The sequence below is a fragment of the Lissotriton vulgaris genome, chromosome 9, assembly GCF_964263255.1.
Source record: "Lissotriton vulgaris chromosome 9, aLisVul1.2, whole genome shotgun sequence".
In the NCBI taxonomy this organism is placed as follows: domain Eukaryota; kingdom Metazoa; phylum Chordata; class Amphibia; order Caudata; family Salamandridae; genus Lissotriton; species Lissotriton vulgaris.
The window spans coordinates 1,145,029,666-1,145,041,921 of NC_141697.1; the positions used below are offsets into that span (position 1 = coordinate 1,145,029,666).

Sequence of the window (12,256 nt, forward strand, 5' to 3'; positions counted from 1 at the left end):
CGGTTTAGGGTGGGTAGGGATTTTGAGGTGGCAAGGGTAATTTCAGGGTTTGGGTGGGTAGGGGGTTTGGGGTGACAGGGTATTTTCAGGGTTTAGGGTGGGTAGGGTTTTTGGGGTGGAAGGATAATTTTAGGGTGGGGAGGGGTTGAGGGGTTGTTGGATTTTTAGGAAAATGTGTTTATAAAATATATTTTATATAAATGTTTATACATATTACCTACTGGCGGTTGACAGTAGGTGGTTATAGTTAGGACATAGTTTCCATACGAAAAGCGTTTTTTCTTTTTCCAATAACATTGGCATCATTTGACAAATCTTCGTAAAATATTCAAAACTAGTGGGGCGCTCTGGTCAGTTCCTGTCTTGAAAGTTTCGGGGTGATTCATCAAACGGGGGCCGAGAAAAAAGGGGGGTCCCAAACGCGTTTTCCCCATGTTCATTTCCATAGGAAACTTTAGACAAAGCTACAGCCCGAACAGCTGAACTGAATTAAACCAAATTTGGCAAAAATGTAGGTCTTGGTCCAGAAAGCGACCTTTATTTTAAATGGTGTTCATCCGTTCAGTAGTTCCTGAGAAATTAGAAAAAGAATGGGTTTGAGATCTGTCCTCAATAGGAAACTTTAGACAAAGCGAACTGCTGAACGGTAGTACCCACAATTTGGCAAAAAGGTAGCCCTTGGTTCAGAAAGAGTCCTTTTTTAAATGGTGTAAATCTCTACAGTAGTTCCTGAGAAATTAGAAAAAGAAAGTTTCGATATCTATGGCTGCGGTGGGTTCACGAACGCTCCTGGGCACGAGCTTCACTCTGATTGGCTGCCAAAACTTCAAACCAGGAAGTGTTGGCAGCCATCTTGTGACTCGGTAGAACCAAGTCACAAGAAAACAGAAAAAAAAGAGGTTAAAAAACAATAAAAGGGGGCAATGGGATCACGAATCCTGCTGAAATTATAAAAAATAAAACGAAGCGTGGACTCCCGCTCTTTGCTTTCAAAAAGCCACCGGGTGGGCCACTTCCCCGGGGCTGTGAAAAAAATTAATGGGGGGTCCGACCCCCCCTCATGCTGCCCTGGGGACCTCCATCTCCCCGGGGATTTCAGAAACAGCTGCGGGGGCATGCGGCCCCCACACAGTCCCGGGGACCGCCACCTCACCGGGGCTCTTTAAAAAAAACTTGTGTGGGGGGCTCAAGCCCCCCCCCCCGCAACCTCGGGGACCACCACCTCCCCGGGGCACTAAATATGGGTGTAAAAAGGTGCATGGCCTCGGACCACCTCTCTGCACTGCAGCTCTGTGGTGCTTACTGGAGGTACCTGGGGGGCCAGTTGCCCCCAGGACCCTCAGGATTCAAAGGGGGTTAATCCCTGTATTTTAAACATGCCACGGGGTGCATTTGCACACTTATCACATCAGGCCCCACCCCCTCCCTTTACCACTGTGCAAAGGGGCACGTTGTAAGTTGGGGGATTAAGTTTCCTTGGATCCTGAGGGTCTCTTGGGTCCAACTAACCCACCAGCTACCTTCAGTAAGTGCCAGTGCATTGCAGAGAGGTGTGAAAAGGGACATGGCCTTGGACCACCTCTCTGCAAAGCAGCCCTGTGCCGCTTACTGGAGGTACCTGGTAGGCTAGTTGGCCCCCAGGGACCCTCACGATTGAAGGGGACATATCCCCCAACGTACAACGTGCTAGGGAGCACGTTGGCACAGTGGTGCAGGGAGGGGGCGGGCCTGATATAAGAAGTTAGCAATCCTGCTGTGTGGGACTTACTGTTGGTTATAAAAATAATAGTTGGCCCCCAAGGTTGACACTGGGGGCTAACTACTCCTCCTGTTACCTCCTGTAAATCCCACACAGTAGGATTGCTAAGAGGTGTTTCGGAGGCCATGCTCACCTTTCTCCACCACTCTGGAAACACGACTGGTATGTTATAGTCAGAAATTCGCATTTAAAAAACCTTTGAAATTCACTGAAAAAATCATAGATTTCAATGACGTTATAGTTGGTAATTGCATGTATTTTTCATTTCCCCGTTATGAAAAATGTCGGAAAATATGCCAATACGCAACATTGCACAAATTCATGTTCATTTGACAAAATGCAAAGAACATGAAGGAACAGAACAAAAACCGCCAATGTTAGCCACATTTGTGGTCCAGGCCCCATTTTTTGTGGAAATATGTGTTTGTTTTCAAAATGGAGATGAGGATGCATTTTAAGCTAAAATGCTGTGCTAATGGCAAATTGTATTAAGCAAATGGAAATTCAGCAAATTTTATAACCCCACTTTTTTAAAGCAATTCAATGAAAAGGCATCCCCAAAAGGTTAGGCAGACATATTAGACTTACCAGACACTTCAAGATACACCAATGTTGGAAGCTCGTACATCAAACAGTAGTGTTCTCTCTCAATTAAAAAAAAAATATACAGTCCCTTTTAAAAAAATAAATTAAAAAAAAAGCTGTGTCACGCTAATACCTATTGCAGTTATTTTGCCTGCTTGTTAACAATTTAGAGTTACCTTGCGCATACTTGCCTATATTTTTATATTTACCGTATTTTCCGGCGTATAAGACGACCCCCTACTTTTCTTGACAAAATGTAGGTTTCGTGCTATACTCGCCGTATAAGACTACCCCCACTTCCTAACATCCTACAGTCCCCTTTCTATCTCCATGGACTGAGGAGATCATGTGGTACTGACGCTCCTCTCCTTCCGATGAGCGTAAGAATTACGGAAGGAGAGAGAGATAAGCACATGTGGAGGAGCGCCTCGTCTGCCTGGGGATGTGCAGCTGCAGTCTAGGTAGGGCTCACGGCGCCATTTGTTTGCTTTTAAAACTTGCGCAGTGTTTGAGTTTCCTCTGGCTGGCGAGGGGCTGATATCGTGTTGCACAGTGCCACCATCGCCTATGTAACGTTTGTTCTTGTGTACTTCTGCTCTGCTCATTAGCCTGTACCGTAACTGTAATTTATTTTCAAGACCGCCTACGTTCTTTGTTCTTGTGCTGGAGTTCCCTAAGCGGCACCCATTTGAATTGAGAAGCGGTCTGACACCTTCGGGTGAAGTCCGCGCTATGTAAAACATACCGTCAATTTTGGTACCCAGCGTATAAGACGACCCCGACTTTCCAGAACATTTTAAGGGGTTAAAAAGTCGTCTTTTACGCCGGAAAATACTGTATATCACATAGCTATTTTTTTTTTTTAATTTTTCAAAACCTTTTTTCGAAAATTTAGCACAGCATTGTGGCAAGAGCACACCATGTCAGATCAACATGCACATTTATACAATAGGTCATAGCGGAATGTTACCCCATACATGCACCACTTAATAACAAAACAGAGGCAAAAACATAGTTTGAGCACTGGAACAATGAAGGCAATCGCAAAAGAGGCACAAAGCGTGGAGGGAGAGAGGTTGGGGGAGCAAGGGAGAATGGAAAACAGAAGGGAGGCAGCTCATTGACCTTCACTGGTGGCCGCCACGGATGGAGAGATGGCGGGAGCTCGGAAGAGGACGCAGGGCGCCGGGAGTCATAAGTCAATAGGTAGGACAAGAGCGGGCCCGAGATATCAAGCGGGAGGGATCTGGCTGGCATTCGGTCCCAGAATTCAGACAGGAGCGTCTGGCAGCGCGATGCATCCTTCAGCCAGAGGGCCACCTTACGTGCAAGGCTGCAACCCCAACACATGGAGACCCTACTCCGCGCAAGGACCACTAGCATGCCGATCTATTTGCATGAGCTATCAGGGCAAAATTTAACAAAGCCTAGCAGGCATAGCAGAGGATCAGGTTGAACCAATGAGGAGGTAATCTCAGAGATAGCAGTGCACACCTCACGCCAGTATGTGGAGACCTTGGGGCATAGCCAGGCAAGGTGGAAGAAATCGGCAGCAGACGCGGAGCAGTGCAGACATATGTCGTTCGGGATGAGCCCCATCATATGCAGTTGGACAGGGGTCCGATAGAGCCTGTGTATACATTTAAAGTGAATAAGGTGCAGACGGTAGTTAGGGGAAAGACGTTTAATCTGAGTGCAGCTGTACAGCCAGTCAGTTTGGGAAATTTCAACGCCTAAATCCTCACCCCACGCAACGCGTGCCCGGTCGGTGGAGTTGGAAGACCCAGCAAGAGTAAGAGCATAGATTTTATTGACAAGATTCTTTGGGGAGGTGCATGTATAAAGGAGGTCGACGAGAGTGGCCATCATGGGAGGAGGCTGGGGAAACAATGGGTGAAGTTTCCTACAGACAGCTCTAAGCTGATAGTAAAGTAAAGTATCCATAGGGCCAGGGTCAGGAGAGGGTGCAAAGAATGTGTTCCCCGGGTAGAGATCGGACACCCTAGAAAGTCCCAGGCGGATTGCGTGTTTAACCATCCCAGAAGATTGAAAAGGAGGGAAGGCCAGATGGTGAGGAATTGGCATTGTATCTGCGGAGAGCGTGTCCGAGACTGAAAATTTACAGAGGCCTTCCCAGGCCCAGGGTAAAGTCTCAACAGTGTCAATCTCGGCGTGTGGGAGTTTTTCTGGAGCGGATAAGGCGGTGGTTAGCGGCGGCTAAGTATGCCTCCACCGTAAAGTGAGGCTGGAACGGAGTGGGGTGGAGCCTGAAATGAAGAAAACTAGCATGGACGCTGGGAGCGTAGAGTTTAAAATCAGGGGCACCAAGCTCGCTGCATGACATTGGGAGGGTCAGAATATTGTATGAGATCCTAGGCTGTCGGCCGGCTTAGATCAGAGTGATTAGCAAAAAGTGGATTTTACGGAAAAGTTCTAAAGAATGTCCAGCCGTGACAGAAAAACACAACAGAGCCATCATATAGCGCTATCTCTTGGTATTAGCCATATTAGCTGCCTTTAAAACGAGAAATAAGATATGCCTGTCTTAAAATCTATGACAAATGTTGCAGCAGGACCTATATAACCTAAAAAAGTTAATGATTTGTGGAAAAATGACCCTGCTGTACCGCCCCATCTTCATCCCTTCTGATGGGCCTGCAGGAAAATGCATGGGATAGGTAATCTGTGTGAAGTGCCAATGGGATCTATTTTCAGCCCTATAAGTAGTTGCTGGGTCTGGAAGAACCCTATGATCCTGCTTTTTTCATAACCTATTAGAGTGATTATATCTCTATGGTATGATGTAGCCTCCTGTTGATCCTATGGTTCCAATGTGGACATTAGGTGAGACAATTCTATCCTGGTGGCTTTTACCTTAACAATAGTAGAGCATAATGGACCATATTGCAGGGCCTGTGCTCAGAATGAGGCAGTAAAGATAAAGAGGGAGCATTCTGAATCTTGGCAGTGTGAGGTATTTTGATGGAGCGGTAGACATAGCCAAATTCCGACTCAGCAAAGTTTTTCAAAGGCATTATTCTGACAGCAGTTTCATGTTGGCATTTCATACATGGAACTGCTATTGGAAAGTGTCTTGGGGGCCCCTAATAGGGCTCCTTCCCTCAGCGACCTCTGCTCTCAGGGCTGGGGGGCACCTATGGTACTCCCCTCAACATCCCTGCACTGTGAGGCAGGTACCATGTGGTGCCTGCCACACGGTGCAGGGGTGTTTCAAAGCCTCTATTTGTCAATGGAAGCTTGTGCTGGCCTCTTTCCCCCACCGCACAGGCTTCCCTTAACAAATGGATGCTTTCGACTACCGTATGGGTGGTCGCATCATGATAGTTTAGGTTGGAACCGCTGACCTAAGGTCGCAGACATCGTAATAAGGCCCAATATTTTAAAAATATCATAATTACACAATCTGCATCATTAATTATCAAGTAAATGTTAAATAATTATTAATTAATTAACATGTATTTACTTCCCACCCTGTACCTCAGCAAACCCCACAACCCATACCTAAAACATGACTTAAAAAAGAAACAAATTGCACAATTTACATAATTAGTTATCAAATAAATAATTAATAATTAACAACTGATTATTATTAATTAAAATCAATTTACTTCCCACCCTGTACCGCTACAAACACCGCAAACCACATCTAAAACATAGCTCAAAAAATGGATGAATTGCACAATTTTCATAGTTACAAAACAAGAGTCCTGAGTTTTGGCCGAGGGAAGGCCTGTTTGGCCTCTATCCATAGGAGAGGTTCATGCCAGCAATCAAAATATCAATTCACCCAAACTACAGAGTTTTGATCCCCAGTAAAATGTTGGGTCGGAGGAAACAGAATGAACCATATGTTCAGGTAAAGACAGACCTCGGTGTGTTGCCAAATGCGGTAAAGTAAGCAATAGCTACAAGTTGTGCAATCTATCATTTACTGTTGTATTAGAATTATTGCAAAACCAAAGAGGATAATGGACAGAGTGTTAAACATTGCAAGCACTCACTCCCAGTCAACTGATCTGGGTTTAATCCATCACTATTTATTAGCTCACTACGCCACCCCAGTTCAGAAATGGCCACATGCAGATCAGTCTGACCCTGTGCCTCATGGGAACAGTCCAGCCCGAACTAAATTATTGTTCACTAATTGTTACTGGATGACCCAATTACAGATATTTTCTAAAGTTGAAGGATCCAGAAGCATGTTTCCTTGAACCTCGACTTTCAAAGAGTAATAAAGCAAGGGGTGAGCGTGCGCCAGGTAATGAATTCCAGAGCATCAGTATAAAGTTTCAAAGAATTCTTTATTCCCAATCAAATAATTCTCATGAAATGGGAACATAACACTCAGCCAACGCATTTTGTTCTCACTTGGAGAACTTCATCAGGGCTCAAATAAGATGAGTCTCCTCGCGATAATGAATTATTGGTACACAAAGGGGCGTTCCAAAAGGTACAATGTGCGCAGTGTAGGTTGTTCAGGAAGCCGAGTCCAACTCAGCGATTCTGAAGACATTCCAACAAAGGAGAGGGCAATAATTGGCCCTGGGAATTCCTGATTGCGACAGTGTTGATACCTGGAGCACCGACCCTGCACATCGTTCACATTTTCATTACTCAAGTACTTTTCTTTTGTTTATAGAATATAGATGTATTCACTGATTTGTAACTATTCCTAAAACAAAGGACCATAACCAACTTGGTTACTTATGAGAGAAAGTAGAAAATGGAAGAGAAGGTAGTCTCTATATGTGGTTCCCAGTTGATGAAGGTGCAGGAATTTCTCTCTTAAAGAAAAATTCTTCGCTTTCAAGAAACAACTGTATCATCAAATTCAAGGCACCTGCATGGGGAGTATGTTTGCGCAGAGTCTAGCCTGTGTGTACATGGCCAACATTGAAGCCAATTTCATTTTGTGCGAGACCAACCCCTACAGAGAGAATATTATGGTATAGCGACGATATAATCGATGACATTTTACTCTTCTGGAGAGGAGATGGGGATCTATGTATTACATTTTGCGAATAGCTGAACATCCTAGACCCCTTTCTGAAATTTACAGGGACAATATCCAAAGAGAGCATTGCATTTCTGGATCATCCTACAAGAAGGAACCCTGCTAACCATGAACTACTAAAAACCCAAGGACTGGAATAGTCTCCTGATGTACCTGAGCCACCATCCCAAGGCACTCAGGGACAATCTCCCAGTGCGACAATTTCTACGGCTCCGCTGCAATTGCAATGCCATCTGCAAATTTGAAAAACAATCTGTCACACAATTTGTCAGTGTGCAACTACCCCCAGAACACTATACGGAAAGCACACAAACGAGCCAGGAACAACCACAGGGAGACATTGTTGGAAGTCAAGGAGAAACCCTGAACCAATTCACTTACATGTGTAACTACGTTCACCCCCAACTCCAACAAAATCCAAAAAAGGATTAGGAAAAACTGGGGTATTTTGGAGACAGTAGTATTTAATCCTGGACCAACCCCACTCTCCTCATTCAAACGAAACTATCCATCAATACTCAATCCACCTTGTGGGCACTACCACCGGTTGAGGGTCACCATCCATGTGGTACCTGCCGTGTATGTCCATTGACTGAAGTATCCAAACAAATTGACTGAGGTCTGGCTAGACCATGGGTACAAAAACGACATACAAACTGCAATACAAAAAATTGCATATATCTAATCCCATGTCCGTGCCTTAAGCAATACGTTGGGATGACAACCAGAACCGTGAAACTACGCATAGTGGAACACAAAAGCACCATACGGTGCAAGAAGACCAGCACTAAGCTACTGAATCACTTCCTAGAGATGAACCATTCTACAAATAACCTGAAATGGACCATCATCAAAGCTAATCCCAACTGGAGTCGCACTACACTGTTCAGTCAAGAACAACGCTGGGTGTTCCGATTGAAACACGGTGATTAAATGATGACATATCATGGGCGGAACTTGTGACCTGAAATACTGAAGGGAACTAGTAAAACACCAGCACACTAAGAGAGACTATCCCCATACCGGCTAGTAAGGGTCACCCTACCATCCAGTAAACAGCCCGTCCACAGCACACTGTACTTTCTTCCATCATGGTATGGGATGGGGTATTTCACAGTTTGGGGTTTACAAACTTTTAACATACACTGCTTATATGGGTAAAGATGGGACACCTGTACAAAATTACCACAGGTCATAGAATGTCACAGAATGCCCCAGTATGAACGTAATGTGTGCCATAGTACAGCTAGAAAAATACATATACCATCTATAACCTCGTGAATGAGGTTTAGTGATTATGACAGGTATCATTGGAAAGAATCTTGGTCCCCTTTTCAAATGTACACAATCCTCAATGTTGAACTTAACTAGTGTAATACACTCCGTCTGCATAGCAGAATAAAAAATACAAAGAAAAACAAATTGTTACTATTGCGACCGAAATGCACTTGGTAATATAATCATACTCACAACCCACATTGCCAATTCATTAGTTTGTGTGTTAGACCATCATTACAAACACACGCAACATCAATTACACGATACAGGTGGTTTATGTGATTAAACAAACCATTACAATGTGGCCGCCGTACTCAGCCCCGTCTGCCAACGATCACCGAGCAAGAGCTGTTTCTTTTAGTACATGCCCCCCTCCTTCGAAGCCCCGTCACTTCTGCCCGCCAGCATTCTAAACCGGGTGGACGCCGCCTTGTATTCATCCTGCATTTATCCAGTGGCAGGGCAGGTAACGGGCCAGAATGAAGGGGCTTCAATGTGAGTATTACTCAGCTGCTTCAACACAACAGAAATAGGCATGTCCAGGGGTAATTAGCATGAGAGTCCTGAATGAGTGTGTGTGTTTTTTAGATATTATGTCTCACCTAATTTTAGAGTTTGCCCCACTACCTTAAATTGGTAATGGACAGCCCGGGTCAACGCGGCAACCAACCGTCGTATTTAAGACTCACTCATTTGCGCACACTTTGCATATTCGAGCACTGGTGGCCACCATGATACAAACAAGTGTTTTTTATACTACACACTCGTTAAAAATACGACGTGCACAGCCATCACAAGGCCAGTGCATGAGACCTCACGAAACACCTTTCCCAGCACGAAACATGTTGGCCAACACACTCATTCACAATCACACACGGGCACTGAGAGCAGCAAAGTAATACCCTGACCTCTATGGTAATTGTTATTAGAGGTGCTCGAACTCCCCTTTATAATTCTGTTATCCTTACCTCCCGTACCTACGAATAAAAATTGACCTCAGGGTACCGGTGGGGTAATTTTAACACACTTGCACTGACCTTTTTAGACCCACACACCTGCATTCACAACTGCGGCGTCTCCTAAAAAGAGCTCTGACAAAGAGCCCTCTTGCGGGGCCCGTGGAGGACAGCAGTGCCACCCCCACGAGGAGGTACGCCCGATGATGAAGCATGACACTCGCAAGAGTCTGTGAGGGCACTAATTTCTAAAGGAGAAAATCCCACACCTTGATCAACTGGGAACCACATATAGAGACTACCTTCCTTTCCATTTACTACTTTGTCATACGTAACCAAGTCGGTTATGGTCCTTTATTTTAGGAACAGTTACCAATCAGTGATTACATGTTAGTTCTTCGGGGCAATGGCACTGGACCTAGTTTTTCAAAACCGCTCTCCGTTCCCCCTTCTTGAGTGTTTTGTGTATAGATTATAGATCTTTGATCACGGGCCGGACTCGGAAATAAAGACTTCCTTGAAACTTTATACTGATTCTTTGGACTTCATTACCTGGTGCACACCCACTCCTTGCTTCATTTAGGATCTGAACCACAGAGGCATCACTTGTCAGCAGGATCTATACTAAATTTGAAACTACTGTGAAGTGCAGAATTAACAATCCGCCATTCAAATGTGTCTTTTGTTGTTTTCAAAGAGTAATAGGTCATTTGAGCTCAATATCCTGCCGTGTTTTAGGCAGGCATACGTAAAGACGGAGGGATGCTTTGTCACTGGGCCCTAGTCAGCCATTTACTTAGGACAGTGTGTAGTAGAATGCTAATGTGACAACCAGTTTTTCCTGAGCTTCTGATTTCTAGAATAGCCAAAAGGATGGTGTTCCAATGACCATTAGATTTTGTGTTTTTTGGAGTTGATAGATTGGTAGAACTAAATAAGACTAAGTGCCTGATTTAGAACACAGCGTACAGGTTACACCATCACATCGGTGATGGATATCCCATCTGCCGATATATAAATCCCATTACATTATATGGTATTTATTTTTCAGAAGACAAGATATCGAGTAACCCAGTTCTAAATCAAGCCCTAATTCCAGTTCTGCACTGGACCCTCTACTAAGGAAGGAATGGAGTTGTGAATTAGGCATGCGTTATATTGTAATATCCAATTCTCTTGAGACATTCCAGGATTAAGGACAGGTGTGATTCCAGCAATTAGTCCAGTGCCAGTTTTGTGCTATACCACATGCCTATCCATGTGCTAAGGAAATATCACTATTCTGGGCAAAGGGCCAATGCAAACCTGCAATAAAAATAGGAATTGTACTGAATTTAATCTTTGAAGCTTATTATTTATGAATATGTCTTTTTCGCCCCCCAGTGTGACTATTGTTATTACCAAGGAGAAGGAAGTGAGGTTGTTTGCAGCAGACGGAGCAACTTTTGTTATTCTCTTGCATCAAGTTTGGAAGAAGCATCCTCTACACCGAGACTTCCTTGGCTTCTACACGGTGGATGGTCATATGCTTTCTGAGAAAACACATGGATTACTAGGTTAGAACATTCTCTATTTAGCTGTAACTCTTATTATGATTTTCATAGGTGTAGACATCTGCAGGATTCGGATAATAGTACACAATGTACAATATTCAGTGTACTGTGATCATGCACAGAGAACCTAGGTTTTATTTCCAGTGGAAGATGAAGGGCATTCTAACCAAATGATTATGTAGACATGTTTTATCCTCCTATAAAGGGTTTTCCTTCAGTTGGTGATATACCCTGAAAATATTGGTTTCTACCCTACTTGGGCTACCCAGCACATATCAGAGCTGATGGGAATTGCATAATTTAAAAAGTAGGTGCAATTCTGGTAACTCTCTTGAGCATATGATAGGGTTCTATGAATACAACATTTTCTCAGCACACTTAAGCCCCAAAAAGAGGTGTTCCTCTGCTTTGCAAACCTATGTACCAAAAAGGAGAAAAGAGAAAAATGGAAACAGCAGAAATCTGTCATTTATTGTACAGATGAGATTGTAGCCCCTATCCAAAGCTTTCATAACTTGCTTGGGCACAAAGGGAGATAGGATTGGCAACCATGCTTCAGCCATCAGAGCTGTCTACGATGGTTCTCCATGTTTGGCTCTTTTTTGTTTTGCTGCTTTGATCATAGATTAAGACTTTAATCTTAAGGACTACATTGGAGAGTCGAATTACAATATGGTGACCATGTAAGAACCAGATGCCAATAAGACATCTCTGGAGAACTAGTAGCCTGGGCAGCTGAAAGAATAAGTGGATGTTTATTCACTTCTTATTATTCCTAAAAGATTTCAGGCAGTTGCATTTTATATTAACGGAAATGTATGTACTGAATGATTGGGCAGGCCCACTAGGTGGGAATTGCAATAGTCAAGTGTTAATATTAGGAGTCTTTTCTATCCTTTGTTTAATGCAGTAATTTTGTTTTGGAATGATTACTGATATTGAACAAGCATGTTTAATCTCATAATGCTGGGTCCAATCTTTATCTGAGGATTTTTCTCCCTTGCACTGAGGGTAAGGTGGGCTAACATGAATTGTCTGATCAAATTCAATTAATAGTGCAACCAGTTTGCCTACACAATGAGGACCAAGG

At 43.8% G+C, this 12,256-nt stretch overlaps 1 protein-coding gene across 1 annotated transcript in view; it reads left to right on the forward strand.

The window, feature by feature from the left end:
- LOC147692933 (inter-alpha-trypsin inhibitor heavy chain H3-like) overlaps positions 1–12,256 on the forward strand; it is a 395,157-nt gene that overhangs the window by 365,438 nt on the left and 17,463 nt on the right. The window contains exon 20 of the mRNA XM_086939194.1: positions 10,997–11,169. Coding sequence (XP_086795320.1) covers positions 10,997–11,169 — 173 coding nt within the window. The remainder of the gene's footprint in view (positions 1–10,996; positions 11,170–12,256) is intronic.